Source organism: Bolinopsis microptera, chromosome 13 (assembly GCF_026151205.1).
Source record: "Bolinopsis microptera isolate Bmic1 chromosome 13, MBARI_Bmic_1.0, whole genome shotgun sequence".
In the NCBI taxonomy this organism is placed as follows: Eukaryota; Metazoa; Ctenophora; class Tentaculata; order Lobata; family Bolinopsidae; genus Bolinopsis; species Bolinopsis microptera.
In genome coordinates, this window is record NC_087084.1 from 5813485 (window position 1) to 5838882 (window position 25398).

At 40.5% G+C, this 25398-nt stretch overlaps 1 protein-coding gene across 1 annotated transcript in view; it reads left to right on the plus strand.

The window, feature by feature from the left end:
* Positions 1 to 25323, plus strand: part of LOC134824731 (uncharacterized) — a 45379-nt gene extending 20056 nt beyond the window's left edge. The window contains exons 16-27 of the mRNA XM_063836705.1: positions 1023 to 1082; positions 1718 to 2029; positions 2309 to 2464; positions 2665 to 2771; positions 5887 to 6061; positions 6640 to 6768; positions 18989 to 19156; positions 19455 to 19576; positions 19771 to 19945; positions 20195 to 20420; positions 20592 to 20731; positions 21000 to 25323. Coding sequence (XP_063692775.1) covers positions 1023 to 1082; positions 1718 to 2029; positions 2309 to 2464; positions 2665 to 2771; positions 5887 to 6061; positions 6640 to 6768; positions 18989 to 19156; positions 19455 to 19576; positions 19771 to 19945; positions 20195 to 20420; positions 20592 to 20731; positions 21000 to 24835 — 5606 coding nt within the window. The 3' untranslated portion in view covers positions 24836 to 25323. The remainder of the gene's footprint in view (positions 1 to 1022; positions 1083 to 1717; positions 2030 to 2308; positions 2465 to 2664; positions 2772 to 5886; positions 6062 to 6639; positions 6769 to 18988; positions 19157 to 19454; positions 19577 to 19770; positions 19946 to 20194; positions 20421 to 20591; positions 20732 to 20999) is intronic.
* The last annotated feature ends 75 nt before the right edge of the window (positions 25324 to 25398 follow it).

Consider the following 25398-nt stretch of genomic DNA (forward strand, 5'->3'; position numbering starts at 1 on the left):
ATTCCAAATGTTCCAGAGCTGATGAAAGGCGCCATTAGCCTTCTGAATACGGACATCCAGGTCTCTGTTGATTGTCCCATCCCCACTGATAGTTGCACCCAGGTAGCCAAAGTTGATAACCTGCTCGACGGGTTCACCCTCAACCGACAGCTCAATACAATCATCCTTGATGAAAGGTCGCTGGGAGGCGCACTTACTTACAGCTATGCATTGGGTCTTCTTTGCATTTATTCTGAGCCCAGCGTAGGAGCTGTAATGAACTAATAGATCAGTTGATTCCTGTAGGCCCTCCCCTGAGTTGTCCATAATAGCCATGTCATCAGCATAATCGGTGTCCAGAATGACCTTTTCCTCGACCGTCTTCATCTCTTTCTGCAGCACTGCGCCTTGACTGATGATCTTGTTGGTCTCAGCCAGAAATGCAGAAAAGTTTAGGCAGAAATTAAAGACAGGAGGTGCTTGAATGTCACCCTGACCTGTGCCTGAGTTAACATCAAACCAGTCTGTCAGCTCCCCATTAACCCTCACGGCACTCATGGTACCCCCAAAAAAAGACTGAAATATTCTGACATATTTTTCAGGCAGCCCATAGTGTCTCATACTGCACCAAATAAAGTCCCTTCTGATAGAATCGAACGCTGCCTTGAAATCCACAAAATTAATGTAAAGAGGAATGTTAAACTCAAGACAGTTATGAATAATAGTTCGGAGAGAATAAATCTGATCAATACATGAGCGGTTTTGTCTAAATCCGCACTGGTTCTCCCTGAGGAGACACTCCATACCAGCATGTAACCGCTTATATGTATATATACAATATACATCCATATATATCGTCTCGCTTTATATATAGTAAGATATATATCTTCTCGCTTTATATATAGTTAGATCATAGAAATTGAAATTGGCCACAATTGAAAAGTAGCCATATCCTGAAAAAACTTTCAACGGGTTTTGATAGTTGGCTTGGACCGTAAACGGACACACTATATTTTAATGGACATTTATAAAATTAACGGTAGGGCCTCCAGACACAGAAACAGCAGTTATAGAATCAACCGAAAACGATGACGCTGCCAACGGTTTGTTTAAATTATTCAGTTAAAGTATATTCTCTTGAGACCAGTCCTTTCCTCAAATGAATTAAATAAGATTCGTTGCAGTGCAATCTTGCCGCTCGTCACAGCTGGTGCTGTAAAACCCCATTTTACTGCGGCTGTTTCCTTTCTCTAAGGCTTGAATTTCGCAGTATATTGTGAGTTTACAGCACATTCATAACCACTAACCAATGCATTCAATGATCAATCTCTGCCATGAAAAATATCTAAAGCATGCTGGTTTATATACATTTGAACGTGCACAATATTTAAAGCATGCTGGTTTGTATAAATTTGAACGTGCACAAAATCTAATGCATACTGGTTTGTATACATTTGAACGTGCACAATATCTAAAGCATGCTGGTTTGTATACATTTGAACGTGCACAATATCTAAAGCAATAAAGCATACTGGTTTTTAAACAATTGAACGTGCACAATATCTAAAGCATGCTGATTTGTATACATTTGAACGTACACAATATCTAAAGCATACTGGTTTGTAAACAATTGAACGTGCACAATATCTAAAGCATGCTGGTTTGTATATATTTGAACGTGCACAATATCTAAAGCATACTGGTTTGTATACATTTGAACGTACACACATGGTTTCAGACACGTTTTCACTTGTTGATATCGAAGGCGGAGCAGCTGCGGCCGGAGAACATGGTTTGTTGCTGTACCAAAATAAAGGTACTGTTTGTGCGGGTCCTCACTTTGATGGCACCGCTGCAAATGCAATTTGCAAAGAAATGGGGTATTACAGTGCCAAGAGGTGGGAAGTGGGAGATTACTTGCAGGGGAGCCTGAACATTTCACTTGCTAGTGTGAATTGTGAGAATGATACGTGGGAGTCCTGTGATTACTCAGAGACAATCCCTTCCTCCTGTCACCATGGTCAAGACGTGTTTCTAACCTGTTGTGGAGGTAGATAAATATATTAATGAGTAAATAAAATTAAGTTTTTTACAGCACAATTATAATCGTAAGTATGAATTTCTAGCCCCAGATATGAAATATGATGAAACGAGATCTTCCACATATCAAAATTGCAGATTGAGATAATTCATAAGAAATGCCAAGTATCATGGTGCTAATATTGAATTGGAGGTCTGCATGAAAATACTCTATCCATTCATTAGACATAACAAATAATGGTATGCAATTATTTCAAAGACCGAAACTAATAATACAACTTTTTTTTAGATTCCATGGTGTCAACCACAGAGGGTAAAGCCACTCTGACTATCGGATGTCTTTCTTATGACAGAAACAATGAAGACAAGTACAAATGTTTTGTTGACTACTCAGATGAAGGTATAACTCTTCAGTCGCGTGATGCAGCGCTTATTCATGTAAAAGGTTGGTTATACATACCTTGGATTAATTTTTTGATTGGATTAGTGGTGTTCCTAAAACTGGTACATACTTTATAACCTGGAGGGGTTGTCTAAAATATATAAGTGATACGAAAAGTTTATTAAGCAGGATCAGCGTTCAAATTACTTTTAACTTGTGTAAATCGTATTCCGCATTATAACCTAACTATTTATCCCCCAAAGGATTTCTTGGATTCAACTCAGTGGTGCACAAAGTAATTGCTGGTGACGAACTTTCTATCTCTTGTACTTACATGACAACAAAGAATGTATCTGTTGCCTGGAAAAAGGTTATTTTTTATAAATAACCGAACGTTTGAGGGAACCCCCTTAATCTTTTCTTTGAATAGACATTTAGGAACACTTTTTTATCAATAACTTGGCTTTGTACAAGAAACATGCTTCATCCTTTAATCTGTAAAATTACATAAAATAGATTTTTTAGGGCCTGTCGTGATATCATGGATCGCTTAGGTTCCACCAGGATCTGGTAGTCCTCATAATTCTGCGGCCTCTATGTGTCGTCATCTCGCACAACTCCGAAAAACCGTTGTGAGTTTGGCATGTGAAATTTGCAGCCCTCCAGACATCGATTGGGTTAACGAGTTGTCGTACGTCACCTCAAGATCGGGTGACAGGGGGCTGAACAGGCCAGAACCCAATTGATTGGGTCTGAGGTCACGTGATTATGAGCCTGAGGTCACGTGACTATGACGTCACCAGAGCTCGTTCTCCGTTTCCCGCTCTTTGGACCAGGTGAGCTTGCATGCTTGTGAAAGTGGGTGTAAGTACAGCTGTACTGTAGTTACATCCAATTACCCCTAATAGAATGAAGATTTATTTTCTGACAGAAAGCTAGAAATTTACCAAAATATCGACTTAGTTCAAAATTTATTTTGATGACCACTCCTGACCTAAAATTGCACGAGAAATCGATTAAACTTGGTTTCAGAACTCAACAATGCTTCCTTATGCCTTAAAATCCATTTTTATCGATACAATAAACATTTTGATCCTGTGGATTAATTAGTAACAGGTAACAAATGCACAAAAAAAACCATCGCACTTACATTGCATTCTTAACGGGTCGATTTCGAGTGACCAATAATCGTCGTGATGATATTTATACGTCATGCGTTCCTGATCATCATCAGCAATCAAGAGACAGGAGCGGCGATTGCTTTAAATCAACGGTTTACGTTATTTTTGTGAATTCGACCCCTGTTTTTAACGGTTATCACACTTTGTCATTGAATGTATTGAGGATAGCTTTACAAATAAGAGGACCAGTAAATAAAATTGTCACAAGTGTTTCTCTCATTCACTTTCGATAAGACACAATGAAAATTCTTACTTAACCATAAGATTCGGAATTTTTCAACATTTGAAGAATATCGGCATTTTATAAAATGTAAGTTCAATTTTTACAAAAAATCAACGAATCGTATGGTCGACAGGTTCAAGTCTACTAGCAGGAACCCGTCTAACCCATTTTGACAGGTCACGGGACCACCACGAATTGAATTATAAAGATCTATCCAAATTCCACGAAGACTACGGACCAAGTTTAAATACTTCATTATAGTTGGATTCGGGAAGCAGTTCAATTGTGCTTTGCACGGAACAACTTATATCACGAGACCGCCATTTCTGTTGAACCGAGAGATTGCAAATCAAACTAGTTTCAATTTCAGATCACCTTTTATGTGTTCATTTGTGGTGGACTGGTCAGTATACAAACGTGGCACGTGCGGGCATATTTCTCAGTTTGAGTTACGAATTGCTTCATGCCTGAGTTAAGTAATTCTTTGTGGTCGACTTGCTTTCGATTAAAACTTCATTAAATGAAATCGCTTTACTTGCTGGACAACAAACGCAGCCACGTCGTAATTCTCCCAATAACTGCTGTGTAGAAGAGCTGGCAGGATGAGAGAAGGAAAAGAGCGCATAGCTTCAGGATAGCTTTACAAATAAGAGGACCAGTAAATAAAATTGTCACAAGTGTTTCTCTCATTCACTTTCGATAAGACACAATGAAAATTCTTACTTAACCATACGATTCGGAATTTTTCAACCGTTGAAGAATATCGGGCATTTTTCAGAATTTGACCGCCAAATTTTGTTAAAGGCCTAACTTAAAATTCTAATACAAAACTTAAGGTCATGAGGCGATTCTACGTCGATTCTGAAAATTTCATGAAAAACTATTGAAACCCTATTGAGTTCTATTGTTTTGAGCGAAGTCAGTTTTGCAAATATCGCGAACTGATATATGGGCGATTTTGTTCATTTTTTGCAACTATTTGAACACAGAATCCACAGTTAGGTAGATATTGAGCTGATAATCATAGAGAATGTGTAGTATAGGCTTACCTTCCATATAAAGTTGGTTTCATTCAAAAATATTGATATTTGACCAATTTATGGGCAAAAATCGATCAAATTTGGTGCGTATGCCCAAATATGGTCATATGGTTTTTGGCTCATAACTCAGTCATTTTTTGTCCAATCTTGATGAAAATTCATATACGAGTTCAGGGGACCACTAGTTACAAAAAGAGCACCTAAAATTTGGGTTTTGGGCATGTTCAGGGTATTTGGCTAAATTGGGCCTGATTTGGACCAAATATGGGCGTGGCTGCCCCGCGGGCACCGTTTGGCGGTTGGGGTCCGGGACCCCCTCAAAAGTTCGGTCACCGGTCCTAGTTTGTTGGTTAACTGCTATCTCGAAACTAAGTTTCACAAAAAAATCAGGAGAACCCCCCCCCCCCCCCCCCCCCCCCCCCCCCCCCCCCCCCCCCCCCCTTAAGGCATAAGGAAGCATTGTTGAGTTCTGAAACCAAGTTTAATCGATTTCTCGTGCAATTTTAGGTTAGGAGTGATCATCAAAATAAATTTTGAACAAAGTCGATATTTTGGTAAATTTCTAGCTTTCTGTCAGAAAATAAATCTTCATTCTATTAGGGGTAATTGGATGTAACTACAGTGCAGCTGTACTTACACCCACTTTCACAAGCATGCAAGCTCACCTGGTCCAAAGAGCGGGAAACGGAGAACGAGCTCTGGTGACGTCATAGTCACGTGACCTCAGGCTCATAATCACGTGACCTCAGACCCAATCAATTGGGTTCTGGCCTGTTCAGCCCCCTGTCACCCGATCTTGAGGTGACGTACGACAACTCGTTAACCCAATCGATGTCTGGAGGGCTGCAAATTTTCACATGCCAAACTCACAACGGTTTTTCGGAGTTGTGCGAGATGACGACACATAGAGGCCGCAGAATTATGAGGACTACCAGATCCTGGTGGAACCTAAGCGATCCATGATATCACGACAGGCCCTATAGATTTTTATTTAAATCGAAAGTTGTTACAATTACCGCTAAAAACTATAAAAATGTTTAGGAAGGAACAAAAAGATGTGCACAGGGAATATCTGTTTACCATGGCAACGGAAGGAACCAAGGCACCTTAACATTCTCAAACATTTCTGTTGCAGACTCTGGTGGATACAGTTGCTGCGCTGTGGAGGACGGAAGGGAGATACTGTCTTCTGGGATAGCCAATGTAAAAGTAATAGGTAGGTATCATAACTTGGTAGATGTGTTCGTTAAAACTGAAGATGTAATGTGTATTCTAAATTGAGTTCTCGATCCGGCAAGTAAGTATTGAAAACATGTTTAACTTTTGAGATGTAGTGCATAAATGAGAAAATGCATGGACATTGGACAGCCACGCCTAATTCTACAGTTTTTAAAAACTTCATAATATGATTTTTTCAAGTGTGCCCCAAGTAACTTTTTGCCTCGGCTGTGCCCCAACTGTGCCCTATAAATGGTGTCCCAAGTATGTGTAGTTTCCCTAAACTGTGCTTCAAGTCATTTTTTGCCTCGACTGTGCCCCAAGAGTGCCCAAACTGTATTTGCCCCTACTATGCCCCAAGTGTGCCCCAAGTGTGCCCCAAGTAACTTGTTGCCCCAAGTGTGCCTAGCTAGATTACCAACCGGTCTGATTTAAACATAACTTTCTTTTTTTGTGGAGAGGCTGGGCAATATAACTTGTTGTTGTTGCTGTCATTTTCATTCACTGTAGTGTCATATTTATTAAATGTCATATCTTTTAAACATCTTCAGCTCAGTGCAGTGACTTTATTTTCAGATATAGTTACTCAACCTGTTTCCACTGTTGGATTCTCAAATGATGCTTTGACTCTTGATTGTTTTCTAAGCTATTTTGACGAAAACACCAGTATGTATTGGGAAGATGAAAACGGAATCAAATTAAGAGGTTTAATTTTAAATCTAATTTTAGATTCATATTGCGAGTATTTTTTAATTATCAGTATCACCGTTTAAGATTCGATAAAATACGATCTTTTAATCATTTATTAGTTTGCTCAATTAGCTGCCCTGACGTTAAAAATGCGGCTCCTGCTATGTGTTGGTCCGACCAATTAAATGTAAGATATTTGTGTTAATTGTCCGTTCCTTAACCATGCCATAAGTAATCATTGTGCGTTAACTGGGCCATTAACAACCATTGTGTGTTAACCGTGTATTAATTAACTGTGCCTTAACCGTGTGTTAAGTGTGCGTTAAGTGTGCGTTAAGTGTGCGTTAAGTTTGCGTTAAGTGTGCGTTAAGTGTGCGTTAAGTGTGCGTTAAGTGTGCGTTAAGTGTGCGCTAAGTGTGTGTTAAGTGTGCGTTAAGTGTGCGCTAAGTGTGCGTTAAGTGTGCGTTAAGTGTGCGTTAAGTGTGCGTTAAGTGTGCGTTAAGTGTGCGTTAACCATCGACAGATTACCGAATCACCAAACTAAGTTACTGTTATTTTTCATCCAGCCATTCAGTATGCAACTTACAATGCAATCCCATTTTTGAATTTGTTTTGTATCAGAATACTGTCAATGTAAATTTGAATGTAACACTCAATTTTCTTATATGATATTTAATTGAATTTTCAAATAAAACAATAAAGCAATCATCAGTAATTTAAATTGATATAATTTATTTTTGAAATACGAAACTGAAAAATAGGCCAAGGAATAAAAATGTTAGTGCCAAAAATTAGGACCCCCGTCCAGGTGGTGTCAAAAACGCGAATTAAATAGGTAAAAATTATTTTAGACATTTAGTCTCTAATTGAGTCTTGATATCATTTTAGAGTAAGAGTTAGACGGGTATTTGGCTTATTAAACGGATTAAACGGATTAAACGGATTAAACGATTCAAAAGTCAAACTACAATGGTAATGTCTGACCAGATATAAAAAATTAAATTTACCCAAAAGTCATAAAGTATATATATACAATGAACCCCGTAAATCTTAAGAGTGAGATTTAAAATACCTTATCGGACCTTATTTGGACGGACATTACATGAACGGACATAATTATGAACGGACATTAATATGAACGCTCGAAGGCATTCAAAACCATTAAAAATCCGAATTTTTTTCAATTTTTTGACGTTTTTTAATTTCAGCAAATGATTTTTAAATCCATTTTTTATACAGTAAGTAAGAAAAGCAGTCATTAAGCAGTAAAAATGTTAAAACATGTGTACATGATCAGTGTCTAATAAGTAATATCACATATTATCATCTTCTCAAAATGAGTTTTCGTGCATGAAATAGTCCATGCTTAAACAAGCATCAGTGATTTCTAGCTTTATGGAAACCTTTTTATCAAACTGCATACCCCGGTCCTGCATTTCAGTGTTAACTTTTACAAGCCATTCGGCGTGAAGTAGTTTTATCTTAGACAACTTTAGGTTAACCTTAACATCACGTGGAGCTTTCCTAGCACTGTTTCATTACCTCCTCTCAGTAATATGAACTATAACAACGTCGGGCAATGTCCTTGGCAACACGATTTACCGTAATATCTAGAGGCTGGAACAAGTTTGTCATGTTGGCGGGGACTAGCTCATGAACTATGTTGTCGAGTGCCATAATTTCGTTGACTTTTTCCGCCAAGTGACCCTTGAAAACATCATATACTAGTAGAGTTTTCTGTGCCTCCGGCAGACCAAGGAGAACCTTTCCGTCGTTAACTTACGGCACAATAAAGTTCTCATAGTTGTCATAATCATATTCTGGACAAAAAGTTCGAAATGGAAAAATTTTTGAAAAAATTTCAACGGACTTTAACTTGGACGGACATTAATTGAACGGACTTTATTTGAACGGACATTAAGGTGAACGCTAGGGCCTCAAACGTCCAAGTAATGTCCGTCCAAATAAGGTCCGATAAGGTACTTAATAATTTAAATGAACTCTTCTGAAAGTGTTCCGAGTCATAGATTATAATTTGGCAATATTGTTAATGTTAGGAATTTGTTTGGAGGACGCTTTAGGGAATCTTCGTTCATGAGCTTTGGTAAGGAACCTTCCTAGGTCTCCGATGGTTGTAGGGTGTGCGAAGATCTGTACAATGTCAGAAAAGAGTAATGTTTTACTTTGTTGGGACAAACAGTGGCGGAGATCTTCATAGAGAGGGCAAGTACGCAATACATGAAGTTCATCTTCGATGATTGGATCAGGGAAAGGAAGCTCTAGAAGAAGATCGAGTGACTCCACATCTGTAGTAGAACAGTGTTTGCATGCCCTATTCGAAAGTTTATGTCGATGCATGCCGTGTCTTCCAGTTTCGATGTTGTATTGATGCGAGCTTGTTCTGAGTTGCGCAAGTCTCCTAGTCTGCTGTGGCCGTAGGTTGATCGACAGGTATGTTTCGCAACCGAAGCTTGCCTTGATGAGGTTGTAGAATCCTAGTTTTCTGTTGAGTTTTCGCTCTTTGTTCCATTGTTGAACGAAAAGGGTTTTCATAGCCTCGCTGATTTTGAGCGGGTTTGAAATATCACTTCCTCCTGTCAGTTGTTTCACTGTGTTCTTGGTGGATTCCAGCCGGGAGAACCATAACAGTTTCAGATCCCTCTGCTCGGCGTAAGCGTGCCACACTAAAGAAGAGCATCCCTCTTTGTCCAGTCCCTCCAACCTCCCAAGGTAGCTATAGACTTGGGACGTAAGCTCGATGGCAAGCGGGTATCTTCCAGTGTCACCCCACACAGCGGTGTTTGAAGTCGATTTGTTGACATTCATAGTCCATTTCATAAATGATAGGTGAACTTTCTCCAGGGGGTCTTTTGCTGTATCCTGAGTAGCCGGATAACTCCCCGAAGCAAAGATAGACATGAAGTTTGTCATGGGAAGCCAGATCTGACACCCGTAGGATAGAACAGGAACAATCAGAGTGTCGAAAAGCTTAAACACAGTTGTCTTCCGAAGGTATCGAAGGTCAAGCAAACTCTTGAGAGAGAAGTAGCTCCGGAGCCCTTTTTGTCTAAGCTTTATCTGAGCAAGTTTTAATGATCCCGTGAGTGTGAACGTAATTCCAAGATATGTGTACTCACGCACTGATGGCAAGGTCATTTCCCCGTAGACAAAATTAGTACTGTCCTTGAGCACCCGTCCTGCCCGGTTAAACACCATAATTGCTGTTTTTGATATGTTAACCGATAACCCCCACTCTTGACAGTAGGTGTGTAAAACTTCTAACATTCTTTGAAGACTCTCTTGATCAAGAGCCAACAGAATCAAGTCATCGGCCCAGAGGAGGTGGGTTACTCTAGTACTTTTCAGTAACGGTACTTCGACATTTTCCATAGAATTAAGGTCTTCTGATAGTTGGTGTATGAAGCATTTGAAGAGTTCTGGAGACATGGGGTGTCCTTGTTCAGTCCCGCAAAGAACATCGATCTTTTCAGAGAGCTTGTTCAAGAGCTTGATTTTTGCTTTGGAGTTTGCGTACATGAACTCCATGCAACCAAAGAATCTTCCTTTGATGCCTAGTTTCCAGAGTTTGTACAAGAGTGCCTCCCGGCAGACTGTATCAAACGCTTTGGCGTAGTCAACAAAACAGGAGAACAATCTGCCTTTGTTAGCTTTTACATATTTTTCTATGCAAGTCGACAGTGTCAATAAATGATCTGCTGTTTGCGCGTTTTTGCAAAACCCCAGTTGATTGGGGGTGTCAGGGTTTGTCTCAGCACGGAATTTTATAATTCTCTGGAGGAGAATACTTGCAAACAGTTTTCCCACGTTGCTGGCTACTGCAATTGCCCTATAGTTGTTGGGATCGTAGATGTTGCCTTTTTTAAGCAGAGGCGTCACAACAGATGTTCCCCAGGGATAAACTCTGTGTGATAAACATAGGTTAAAGAGATGCAGTATAGCGCACTGCATATGTTTCCCAGAGAGTTTAAGAAATTCATTTGGGATTAAATCCTCCGACACTGCTTTCCCTTTCTTGAGCACTCGAGTACAAGCCAACAGTTCTTCGGAGCTTATGTCTTGGTCAAGGATTTCTGTGAGTGTTTGCTGGGTGGCATCTCTGTCCATTTCTTTTGTAGTTCTTTTATTTTCTTTGGGCTGATCGATGGTTTACTATACAGCTCTTTGAAGAATTTGCTGAAGTTAAGCATATCAAAGACGTCCAAATTGCTTCCATTTGTCTTCATATCTTTAAGCCTCTTGAAACGGGACCAGTTACTATTTTTGCCTCGTTCGATGTCACTACATAGGTCCTCTATGAATGCAAACTTTTTAAGTTTTATGAGTTTCCGATATGATCGTCGACTTTCATAGTAAGAGTCTCTGAGTTTTTTATTCGTAGGATTTTTGCCGTAACTTTTGGACAGTTTGTTCAACTCCCGCTTGCCGTTTATACAACTTACATCAAACCACGGAGCTTTGGGCTTCATCCTTTGTCTCCTTTTTCTTTTTCCGCTCACTATTTTCCTATCTGGCTTGTTCCTCGGACCCTTTGTCGGAAGAATAACATCGCAATGTCTTGGAAGATAGATACGAGTTCTTCATTAAGACACAAAACTTGTTTTCTGTCTGTGCATTGGGTTTCCGCGATTCGGGTTATTTTCTGAACAAATTCTGGCGAATTCTGGATCGCATGAAACTGAAATTGAAGTTTCTCGTCCTCATTATCCCATTTTTTTAGGTGCGTCTTCTAGTGTTTCAAGTAGATCCTCTGCATCAACCAAGTTGTGTTTGTGCTTTATTTTGCAGATGCACGGCTTGTGGTCAGAAAATTTGTTAAGATTCTGCACTTGGAATGACAGCACTGATTCCAACAATTCAGGTGTGACTGCCATATAGTCAACTACGCTGGCACCATTGTAGTTGACAGAGGTATATTCCCCAAAGATGTCTCCCAGTGTATTACCATTTAGCAGCGATAGCAGCGATTACAAGCGAGGAAATCTAACAGTAGGTTACCCCTAGGGTTACGTACTTGATCCTTGCTTACTCTCCCGCTAGTCTTTGGATAGCTGGAGGGGATTTCATCTGGTTCAGAGTTAGGGTCGTCATCTTCAAAGTCGAAGTTTGTGTTTCCAGCACGGGCATTTAGGTCACCCACCAGCAAGATCTTGCCAAGATCGGGATTCTGAGCTTTAAAGTCAATGAGGTGCTCTAATGTTGTCATGTAAGGGGAGCCATTTCCAGCCTTGCGTTTTGACTTGTACGACGACTGCTCTGGTGAGTCGTAGACATTGATGATGGTGAACTTGTTTTCCATATCATTGGGATAGAAAGTAATAGCTTGGAAGTGAGGGCGATTTGTTTTGACTAGCTTTACTTGTTTTGAAATTGAGCGATGTACCCCAATGCAAATTCCACCCGATCGAGAGCCTTTTCTTGTGCTGTTGAAGCACTCATAGTTGGGGAGAAAAAAGTCCTGTTTGGTTTCTTGCAGGCAAAAGACGCTACTTTGTATCAGGATGTTGACAAAGTCACTGTCTTCCATTTTGGGCCCTTCTTGGCTCATAACCGAGTCGTGGATGTTCCAAGATAAAATTGGGAGGTTTTCGAGCATAGTGACCTTTTGTGCGACAGGAGGCAATCTGTGTGTTTTATTCATTTAGAGTACGTTCCTCTGAGAGTGAGCTAGGGTTCGGTAGGTCAATGCATCTATAAAAGCAATCTTTGAGCCTCAACCAGAGTAACCTCTTTCCGTTCTCGTTAATAGAGAGGTCTCTATTTTGGGAGTTGGTTAGTCTTGTAACGAATCCTCCAAGACGTTCGTTACAAGAGCAATATATTCTGTCTGCAAAGTTTCCTCGCCTTCTTAAGTACGAGACAAAGTTCGAAACTTCTTTGTTAACGTATAATATGTCTTCATTTATGTCCGGTAATCCTGGAATTGGGATCATCAGCGAAATGCATACTTTAGCTGATGTAGATTCCAATAGATCATATACAGGTTTTTTGTAATTTGCAATGAGGTCTTTTGGGGTGGTTTTGTTTTTATACAAATCTTCCAGTCCAGCGTGAATATAAATAAGATTTGATTTTAGATTACGCGCCTTAGAGATTAGCCCACCTCGACTGAGAATACTACTGATGGACTTTACTTTATGTCGATCAATGTAGAAAGCTGATGTGAACTTTGAACTCGCAAAGTCTTCGAAAAAATGATCATGCACTATTAAACATTTTCGTTTGTTATTAGTCGGGGTTTTCTCTTTTCTGCGCTTTTCAATCAGTGTTCAACCCAATCCAACATCGTTCTCTGATATGAGTGGATCAAAGGTTTCTGTTTCACTTACAGGAATCTCAGAAACATTTGTTGTTGCACATGGCATTGGGATCGTTTTGATAGTGACATCGATTACTTCTGGGTTTGGCATCTGAGTCTCAGTAGATGCAGGTTTATTGACATGCTGGTATGTTCCCGGGTCATAGTTGATGGGGAAATTTAATGAATCTGCCCGACTATGTTCGCTCGCAATGACGGGTATAGATTTAGGTGGAGAGTTGGGGATAAACTCATGCTCTGTTACAACCTCGACGTGATCTGATACGTCGATTTTATCTGAGTTTATCACAACTCCAAGGGCCATTTCCACTGCTGAATCTTCGGTCCCATGGTGGGCTCTTTTACTATACGTGTGTTCATTGTCTATTATGGTTCTCTGGACCCTTTTGGCCATGAGCGCAGCTTGCACAAGTTCTGGGATTTCAGCAATTCGCTCTTTCATAAGATTTATTTCATCTTTCATCTCAGTCAGCTGCAGTAGAGTTCCTTGTTGGACTTCTATAATTTGCAGCAGAGTGTCCATCTGGCTTCTGAGCTCAGTTAACTCTGTCTGACAGAGACACTCGCTCGTTTTAGCGATTTTCACGTGGCCTTGATCTTTTTCTTGAAGGAGCCTGATTTGCTCTTCTTGACAAGAGACATTATTTTGGATCTTTAACAAACTCGTTTCCAAGGTTTTTAGTGGTTTCATGAGTTCCTTGCCCGGAAATACTGGGGCATTTTGAGAGCGTGGGGTTTTTACAGTCTCTGTTTTTTTTGGACAGTTAGCTTCATTCTTGGTATTTTTCTTTTCTGATTTCTTCTTACTCTTCTTTTCAGTCTCAACTCGCGGTTTAGTAGCGTTCTCTAGTATGTTTGAACTGCTGTTAGTCTCTATAACTTGCTCGGAGGAGTCATTGAAATTTTTACTATCCTTCTTATCCTCTTCGTTCATTAAGTCTGGCGGAGAGGGGTCAAGATAGTTATGTTCCAAGTGAAAGTAACTTCCCAATCCGTTGCTGCTGTCGTAAAGACCCGAGTCCCTTACCCGAACGCAGTCTATTTCATTTATTTTACCAGGGGAGTCCTTAGAGCTAAATGATTCCGACCAGTTTCTCCTCCTTTTGCTGGTTGGTGTCTCATTATGGTGAGTGGCTTGGGTTTTCCTGTCCGCTCTTTGTTTTTTCCTTAGGATAATATCCAGTGGCACATCATAGGGCCCAGCTCTAATCAAGGGAGAACACTCCGATCTAGTTCTGATCCTAGAGCACCTCGATCTATGTGGGATCCCGATAGGCGTTATCTCTGGGTTGGCGAGTCCAGTGTAGATATTATTTCTTTCATCTGTGTGTTTCGCTTCAAAGCCACCATCTTCTGGTTCATCTTAAGATTTTTGTTTTTGTTCTCATGTACACTGTCGTCCAGTACTGTGGTGTTTTGAATGGTTATGTTCAAAGATAACTCGGCGATGTCAGACAGGTCGCATAGTTCACTACTAATTGATATGTCACTCACCTCACTAACGTTTCTACCTCTGCCGAACAGGGATACATTCTTCGCTGACTCCCAAAACGAGTACGATATTTTGGAGATCCCATGGAGCACAGACATATCAAACATCGGGTTTGCTAGTTGGCTGTGGTCTATCTGGGTAGAGTTGGCAGTAATAGCCTGAACATTTTGGTGTTGGCTAGTGTTATTATGTTCTTTCAAAGTCAGTGACATTCGGTCCAGTACAGCATTTTGTGGGCTGAAATTTTTAATTTCTGGCTTCTTCAAGGCAATATCATTGCACTGGTGTAGCAGCCGTGGTCCGTTTCTGTTATTCTTTTCTTCATTGTGGTCCTCTCTATAACATTAACTGGAGCTCAGAGAACTATTACGTGAACCGTTGAAAAGTGCTCCTCTGCTCTTAACTTGGTTCCTTCTAGTTTTATTGTCGTCTGCAGAAGAGCTGTATGGCGGCCGAGATGGCTCGCCATACGTGAGCCATCTCGGCCGCCATAGAGCTGTGTGATGAGATTTTCCCTTCATTACTTCCGTCTCCTCCAGAAGTATGACCACTGTCTTCTTCTTTATCTTTCTGATCAGTTGTCACACTAGACTCGCATTCATGGAGTAAGCGAGATCTTTTATTGTTTTCATCCTCCTCGTCATTCCCGTCTCCATTTCCGTTTGATCCAGTGGTGATGCTACGGGATCCGTTAGACAATGCTCCTCTGCTTTGGATCTGTTCCCTTTCTGACTTTGATGCCGCTGCTGCACTGGAGGAGTTGTTAGAGGAACTGCTGTTGGAACTCTCTCCAGTGCTTCCACTTCCCTCCGAGTCTGACAGGTCCTTAGAAGCCCTGAACAGGTCATCTTGAGAAGCAGCAGCAGAAACTTGATCATAAGGGTAATTCACAAGTATAAGTCCTGAAGGGACACAAACGAAGAGCAAGCTTTTTTTTCTTTTTTTTCTTTTTAAAGAGAGGCTGGGCCTGGTTGGCCCACGAGAGGATAGCATATGAATGCTTTGCCTACCTCTGGGGTATGGTGGCCGAGATGGATCATTGTAAATTGGGGTATGGCAGTCCTGTGGGAGGATGCCAGTGGAATCAAGATGTGTAATCAAGGATGATGGTAAGTGTTGTGGGGTGTGTCATAGATAAACGCTTAAGTGGTGGTTGAGTGTGGAAGAGAGAGGCGAAATAAGACGGCGTTAAAGAAGTCGCTATGTTACACCTGTCTGGTCCAACTCCTCTGGCACCACTAAGCGTTTAGTGTGGTTTGTAAAGTTGACAATGGTGGAGATGTGTTGGTTGTCGAATATGTCATTGACAGAGAGGTAGTAGTCCCGGAAATATTGACCTCTTATTTGAGCAATAGCCGGGCACTGTCCGAGAAAGTGTGAGACAGTCTCCTCTCCGTCGCCGCATTTAGGACAAGCACTTGTGTCTGATTTGCGAATGGTGCGTAGGTGTTTGTTGAGGCCACAATGTCCCGTGATGAGGTGCACTGCAGTTCTGTAATTTTGTCTGTTGTTACTGAGTGTAGTGTTGAGATTTTTGATGATGTTGATGTTTTTATGTCCAAGTGTCAGTTTAGTGTGTCTGGGACCATCAGTAATCCATGATTCTTGATTAAGTTTTGTGACTTTGTCGTTGATCAGGCGTTTGATGTAAGATTGTGGAATTGGGCAATTCAAAGTGGATTCACTGGTTGTACCATTTTTGGCCAGCTCGTCTGCTTTTTCATTACCCCACAATCCGATGTGTGCAGCTATCCATATGATCTCTAAGGTGTTAGTGGATCCGAGTGTATTGAGGGTGTCGTAACAGTCTCTAGTAGTCCTACTCCTCGTTGAAGGTGAGGATATGGCTTGAATAGAGGAGAGACTGTCTGACCATATGATGATGTGTGTGTTTGTATAAGTTGATAGATATTTACAAGCTTCGATGATGGCAGTGAGTTCTGTTTGATAAACGGTGCAATAATCGGGAAGCTTGAATGATCTTTCATCTAGTGTCGTGTTGTTGTTGTCTGTGTTGATAATATAACCAGCCCCGCTACCTGAGTCTGTGCGTGACCCGTCTGTGTAGCAGGTGATGGTTTCAATGGGGATGTTGTCGATGATTTTTTGGAGTGAGCCTCTATATCCAATGTTGTCAGCTCCAGGAGTGGTGACCGTGAAGCGTCGTTCAAGCATTATGGTTGGTATAGATATGTCTCTCTCTCTGCTTTGGGTGGTATGTTGAGATCTACCATGAATTGGGCAGTATCGAGATAGCCCGACCACTGTCCGCGGACCACTGTCTGCGGACCACTGTCTGCGGACCACTGTCTGCGGACCACTGTCTGCGGACCACTGTCTACCAGATCATATTACTACTATACATCGGCTGGAGGTGATGGGAGCAGGGATGTTTGTGATCCAACTGGAGGACTAGGCTGCAATACATCGGCTGGAGGTGATGGGAGCAGGGATGTTTGTGATCCTTGCTGTGTGTAGGCCAGTGAAGGGTTCAGCGTTGTCTCTATCTATCGTGTCTTGAGGAGTTGGTGGAATGCTCAGGACAAAGCTTTGTTATCTTTTTTGTAGTAGAATGTAGGATCCCATCGCGGACTGAAGATTCTCGGTGGACATTCATAACAACGCAGTTGTTGCATTTGGAGCGGACACGAGGAGCATGAGCAGAGGAGTTAGCAAGACCTCCGGCATCAGAAGATGCTACAGGGTCATGAGCAGCGCATGATATACCAGCATGCCTCTTGTTGCAGAAAACACAGAAGCTTGGGTTGGCTCTGGAGACGATGAGGGTTTTACCAGCTTGAGTCCACTTGTCGAGAGGTGAGATAGGTTTGCAGATAGGGTCGCAGGGTAGGGCTGAGTTCATCCGTATCGGTGAGTCTGATAATAGTTATTCTTTATATTTTGCATGATGTGAACTGATCTCGTAAGGTTGCTTAATCGTTTAATAAGCCTTGACACCACCGCTGATTGGAATTCGCGTGCGATGATGTGAACCCTGCTTGATTCAGGGGATGATGTGAACCCTGCTTGATTCAGGGGATACTGTTATTATACAGTAATATGATCTGGTAGACAGTGGTCCGCGGACAGTGGTCCGCAGACAGTGGTCCGCAGACAGTGGTCCGCGGACCAGTGGTCGGGCTATCTCGATACTGCCCAATATCCATCTCGAAGTTGCATTTTATATCCTCAACCAACACGATATAATTATAACCTTAAACATACTATAGTGTAGACTTTCTGTCACAACAAGACTGAAACCCATAGTAACAAATATAAACAGAACCCCTATAAATGTCTGCTAACAATTTTCTTCTGATCCTAATATGAGCCTTTTCTCTAAAAACTCAACCATGCAACTGAACTAGCGTTTCGGTGTGTGCAAAGGATGATGATGAATCACTCTACACTCGACTGTCACGTGATTTTTTCAGCCCGTTCTCTAGCTGGTCCTGAACAACTGTTCGAGACCCTAACCCTAACCCAATCCCTAAAAAAAGCATATGCTGAAACCCTAATCCTAACGAGAAATTAGACTAACTTCCTTATAGTTATACTATATATAGTAATATGACCGTATATATACGGTCATATTACGTGATCGAGACAGCTTTTCGCCAATATCTCGTCAGGGGAGCATTTTAACCCTATGTCTTTCTCTCTCTGTTATGATCAACAGTTTCTGGCCTCCTACTTTAAGAGGGAGGTCTTATCGCCGTGCCCACAAAATGCAACTCCTGCTAGCTGCATATCAGGACTCCCAAAGTATATACGAAATCATAAAATAATAAAGATCAATGCAACAGACCCCTGGAGTCTTGAAGCTGTCGCTACCTGGCTCAGAGCAAACCCACTTCCGTTGTAGTACTTCTGAGATGGGCCTAGATTGAGTTCCTAGTGTGGTATTTTCAAATTCAACGGACTTTAACTTGGACGGACATTAAATGAACGGACTTTATTTGAACGGACATTAAAATAATCGCTAGGGTCTCCAGCGTTCAAGTAATGTCCGTCCAAATTAGGTCCGATAAGGTATCCTAATCCAATGAAACTTGAAAGGTACAACGTACGTCCGTACCCTTGCTAAACTAAACCCATATTAACGGCCCTAACGAGGATGTCTTTCTCACATGTTTAGGTTACCCAATTATTCACGGTCTTCAAATTGTAACAAATAGGTTTAGTACAAGGTTTTTTAAATACATTTTATAATCTTAGTGTTACGTTACTTGCTTTCAGATTATCACCGTTTAAGATTCGATAAAAATACGATCTTTTAATCATTTATTATTTTGCTCAATTCGCTGCCCTGACGTTATAAATACGGCTCCTTTATTGGTTCAACCAATTTTATGTTAGATATTCGTGTTAAGTGTCCGTTCACTGCAACATGCTTCTGCTTTCAGCGGGCAGTGATGGTGGCGGGATTACAGTAACAGTTAATGCAGGTAAAAGCAGCCTCGTCATCGAATCATTGTCATATGAAGAACACTACGGGAATCGTTACAGCTGTGTCGCCGAGTACGTGGGTAAAGACACAATTCGCTCTAATTTTGCATCTGTGTACGTGAGAGGTTAGTGATCTCCTTATAAAGGCAACACAAACAGGCATTCTCCATGTTCATCTCTACTTATATGGAATATTTTTACAAAGATTTGATCTGACTCTACTATAAGTCAATAGTAAAGGAAATTTATATTATTTTTGGTGATCTGCATTCTGCACTCTCAAATAAATCAAACTTCTTCTCAGTTGCCTTTTATGCAATTGATTTAAAAACTTGATTAATCTACAAACAGAACAAATAATATGTTACTAATTTGCTAAAGTGTATTTCCTTTTTAAAAATCAAATAATGTAAACAATCCTAGAAATCATCGATTACAACGAAACAATAAACGTCTACAAGTTTGTTGGTGAGGAATTAGTGTCCATTAACAATAACATCTGCACCTACTCGTCTAACAAAAAAGTTGCAGTGCTTTGGTGCAAGGTATGCATTTTTCTGCTGGGTCTGATCTATAAAAGATCACGAGAGAACAGCAAGAGAGTGAAAAATTGGTTTTTGAAAGGATTTCTTCTTTTGTCACACAAAAAATAAACTTTTTTGTTCCGAAGTTCTGACGATATTTATTCCGAAGTGCCGAGATTTAATTATAAAGTTACAACAACATATCACCATTGCAGAGGGAAGAAAGATATCCATCAACCAACTCCTCCTACGATGGGCAAGTATTCAACAAGGGGACCTTGACTTTCCCCAATGTTATAGCTTTAACAGATTCTGGGAAGTACAGATGCTGTGTGGAAGAAGATGGAAGATTAATAAAATCGTCCGGTTTTATTAATGTTAACGTCATAGGTTTGTGTAAAAGTGACCTGGGCCGTACAGTGTACATTTAAAGATTTAATTATTTCCTAAATTAAATCACCAACAGGTAGTAATCTAGTTAAAAAAAGAAAATTGGATTTGAAATGTTTCAGAAAACCAATACAATTACAAACAGGAATTTGATACAAAAATTATTTTGTAAAAAATTATCAAAATAAAAATCATATTTCGACCTGTGCAGCAATGAGATCAAAGCTGTTCACTATATGTTCATTTCAGAGCCTTCACTTTACCAATTTGATATCGAAACAAAAGAAATAGTGGCGAGGGACGACAAAGGTATTCTGTTTGTGTCTTATGTCGATGCTGAGAGCGGAGAACGGAAACATGGAACAGTCTGTACTCCGGACTTTGATTATGATGCAGCGGATCTTTTTTGTTCAAAGCTTGGGTATACGTACGGCCAGTGGGGTACAAATCCTCAAAATATTGTTTATACTCCAAGGTAAATTTTGGTTTATTTTTAATATTTATATTGAAGAAAATTCCAAGTACTCTTAGTATTACTAATGTATTACTAAAAGTAATATTTGTGATAACAAAGAGTGCAATAGTACAAACAATTTCCACTCTGATGATCCAAAATATATGAATAATAACACAACATATTCTTCAGATCATACTTAGAAAAAAATGAAATTCCCATCCTGCGTTGTGCACAGAAAACGTCCAATAGTGTTCATTGCCAGGAGCTTAACACCGATGAAGGTTGCGATTATGAAAACAACATCTGGCTACACTGCGCTACGAATATAGGTAAAAATAAATCTGACTTTTACTTGCATTTTCAAAATGAATTCTCAAAATGAATTCTCCTGCTGAATAAACTGGGTAACAGTCAGGGTAACAGACAACAGTAAGGGTTTGGTATTAGAAAGTGTAAAGATGAGATCAGATTGTTATTCGGACTCGTTAAACGTCGGTATGGCTTAAGGGAAAGAGGGTCAAGCTACTGAACAGAAAGGGAGATTGTTTACGAGCAATAAAATTCATTGGATCCATCACCAGAATGTTTAAAACCCAGGGGATTTCCAACGATGGAGGTATGACAGGAAGTGTGGTAAAAATCACGTACTTCACGACGGTACTGCTGCGGAATGTGATCCAGACGGTGAACACCCTTGTTGTAATGAAAAGCTGAAAACTTGCGGAAATACGCGCCAACACTGTGCGTGCAATAATTTCTGCCGTGACTTCAGAAAGAAGATAGAACAAAAATGTGAAATAGAACCGGTAGGTGGCTTCCTCAAAAGTGTCTGTTTAAGCCATCAATCAAAACTGATTTACAAATGTCCCTTTTCTGAGACGAATTACGAAAGTTATCTCGACACATGGGACCAAGCCACAGGAAAATATTCACTCTCCAACGTTACTGCTTTATGTGAAAATGATGAACGACACTATCAAGCTTGTGGATTCAACACTCCTTTAACGAACACCAATCATGCTATCTGTGGAGGTCACTTTGTTGAAAGTGAGCAGGGTGGAGGAATATTCGAATCCCTGAGTCAGGACAACGAAGATCATGGACATGATGAACATCTTGGCTCGGAATATTCGGAAACTTTTGAGATTGTTGCAGACTCCATATGCGATGGGAAATGCGATACAGCAACTAATTGTGAGGACGAAGCAACATGTGGAGGGTTTAGTTACGGCTTAACTTGTGAGAGGGTCAGTGGAGAGGAAATCTATGTACCTGTCCATTGGATATGCAATGGTCAAAGTGGATGCCGTGATGAGGAGGACGAGGCCGATTGTAGAACTGATAATACTTCTCATCAAACCTGTATTCAATACTACCGGATGCAGATAAGAGAGGAAGAAGTAGAGGTCCCCATTTTGGACTACACTAGATGTGCTGCATTTGATGTGGCCCAAGAAATTTATCCTTATTGTAAGAGTTTCTTAGATCAAACAAATTGTAATGATCCGAATCGGATCGGAGGTTATTGTGAAGTTGGCGGAGTTTTGACAAGTATTTCAAAAGCGATGGTATGCTATCATGTGGATCATGAGGAGCATGATGATGAGCATGATGATGAGCATGACGAGGAACATGAGGAGGATCATAAGGGGGAAAATGAGGAGGATCATGATGAGGAACATGAGAATGATCATAGTGATCATGGTTCTCGTCGAGACAACGATGAATACCATGGGCTGTGTGATGGTAACATGGAAAACATTTGCTTTTCACCATCAGAGTCTTGTGTGGTCCACAAGCACAAACTGTGTGACGAGATTAATGATTGTCCTGATGGAAGTGACGAATCCGTTGACATTTGCAAATTTACCACAGCTGAACATTTTAAATGTGAACGGGGTTTTGGCATCAACAAAAGCACATCGATTCCCTTGTCATGGATAAACGATGGTAAAAAAGATTGTAAAAATGGACTGGATGAAGGTAGCATGAAGCACTTGAATGGATCAAAGCTTGAGTTTTGTGAATACGATAAATATTTTTGGGAAACTATAACCCTGATTGGTGAACATTCTTGTCAAAATGTATTCCTATGTCCTGGGGCCGAACAACCGTTTGTAAAACTTGACCTTCTCTGTGACGGCGTTGAGTCTTGTGGCACAGAAAATTATGTCTGTAAGACTTCTAGAGATTCCCCTACCTTTGAAAAGTCGGTAGTGTTTGAGGACAATGTAGGAGATCTATGCTCAGTGAAGGATAGGCGAAACAAACAGTGTGAAATTAAAGAATTCGTTCATGGTCCATATAAGAAAGTCTTCGGAGTGAAAACTTTGCTCAACGTGCCAAGCACAAAAGTTCCCTGCAACAGTTTGTTTGGTGAGTACTATGTCTATCTCAGTTGCATGGGACTGTGTATAACGGACTCAAAATGTCCTTTAAAAAAAGAGCCACTCAAGCATGACTCTTGTCAAGGTCAATATCCTGATCGTGTGTACACTCTTGCGGAAACAGCCAAGGATTCACATTTGACGTTCGTAACCAAATCAGACCTGGGCTACCAGAATAAATATTTTGAATGTGACAACAGCAGATGCATAGAGTTCAGCAAGGTTTGTGATCTTGTCAATGACTGTGGCGATATGTCTGATGAGAAAAGCTGTTCCAATCATCTGCTCTGCAAAAACACTGAAAACGGTACAAATCCACAGTTAATATCTTTAGATCAAAAGTGTAATGGCATATTTGATTGTTCGGACTTATCGGACGAATGTAATTCTGAGTGCGGAAAGAAGATTTTGGAGGGATGGATGCTTAAGGTTACCTGCTGGATTACGGGTCTATTAGCGATACTTTTTAACGTCATTGCCGTAGTCAAAACAGCGTCAACAATCACAAGGGCAAAAACTGGAAGTATGTTACTCAGCAAAACTCTCATAAGCCTCGTAGCCTTGGGAGATCTAATGATAGGCATTTACTTAGTCGTATTGTCCATATACGATAGCATCTTTGGTGAAAAGTTCTGTAAGAATCAAGCGAAATGGCTCTCCGGGACAGCTTGCTCAGTAATGGGCATCATTAGCACATTTGGATCTCAACTGTCTCTATTTTCCATGACAGCTTTGAGTATTTCAAGAGCGATTGGAATAACTTTAGGCTCCATGGCTGTTCCATCCAGCGTCAACAAAGTTTGGACTGCTAAAGTTGTTGCAGTGGCGGTTATCGTTTTGGTGGCTTCACTTTCTTTAGCCCTAATACCCCTAGCACCATCTCTTGAGGACTACTTCGTGCAAGGAGTCTTCTATGATGACGTGAACTACAAACTATTCACTGGTCTACCCAACAAAGAAAAGCACGTCAAAGTTATTCGGGCATATTACAGTTCCTCAAACATTTCAGCTGACCTGACTTGGAAGGAAATAGGAGAGAAAGTAGATGGAATGTTCACCCATGTTCAAAACTATGGGGAGTTAAGCAGGAGAAAGGTTCATTTCTATGGAAATGATGGGGTTTGTTTGTTCAAGTACTTTGTCAGAAGTGACGATCCAACAAGAAGTCGAGCTACCACCGCAGAAGACATGGTCTTCACTGACTCTCGGGGTAATCTTATTGTATGGGTCATGCTAGCAGTCAACTTCTTCTGCTTTGTTATCATTGCTGTGTGCTATGGTGTCATCAACAACCATACTCTGAAATCCTTAGCGAAATCAGGGCAGGCAAAAAACCAGAAAGCTGTTCAAAAGAACCAAAGGATTCAAAACCGTGTAACTTTGATGATCATAACAGACTTTTTGTGTTGGGTACCCTTCATCATTATAAGTGCTCTTCATAATAGACAAGCAATCGATGCGACAAGCTGGTATGTTTACTTTGCAATGATAGTACTTCCCATCAACTCAGTCATCAACCCCCTGCTATATGACAACACTGTTACCGAATTCTTTGCCACATTAATTCGACGCACTATGATTTTGTGTGGGAGGATGGAAGATGTTGAAATGGAGACACAAGTGACATCGACAGGTGCATCATTCAACCGTGAGTCTAGACTGAGCCAGGTAACAGGAACAGCCACCTCTGCTAGGCCAGGATCAGTTTGCAAGGTTCCAAATCCAAGGACTTCAAGAACTTCAACCAAAGGACAGGTTTGTAGGGTACCGATGAATTCAATAACGACGCCATCAGGACCAATCGGCAGGGCCCGAAGTCCAAGACCTTCTATAACACCAGCCCCGGGAACAGTTATCAATGTTCAAGGACCAAGAACATCACTTATAGCGACGCCATCAGGACCAGTTGGCAGGGCCCGAAGTCCAAGACCTACTAGAAGAACGACAGCCTCAGAACAAGTTGGTACAGTTCTAAGTCCTAAAGAGCTGACTGCTATTTCTTTGGCACCAAAAAACCTTCAGGATCAGAAAGACACAAAGGTTTAACAACAGAAGGAAAAACAAAGTTCTTGTTTGTACAATTGGATAATAACAAGCAAAAAGACAATAACCTTTCATATAATAGTCGAGCCATTTAATGAAAAGAAAGGATGATCATAATATGATATGATTTTATATGTAAATTATTGTAAGTGCAGCGATAAAACAGTTATGAGAGATTTCAGCTCCAAATGTTCTAACAGTAACTGAATTTAGTTAAACATGGTTTTGATATGCTTAAATTTTGTTATACTCATTATTTCGATGTACCTAACTGAAGGTTGAATTTTATTGACAATGCAAATGTCCTTCCTTCACAAATCAGCGTGACCCAATACTAATAAGTGCATAGCGGCATAACGTTTCAAAGATTGAACTTTTCTCGTTTACGGGATTTTTGAACTCCTTAAACAAATAAATTAAATTATGTTTTTTGAAATTTTTATGAACAATTCTTCGTGTTTCATTACACATCGTTATCTAAACAATAAAAGGGAAATCAGAAATGTAATCTAACCACTTAAAATAAACGATCCCAAAAAAAAACAATTTATTTTTGCATTTTGGGA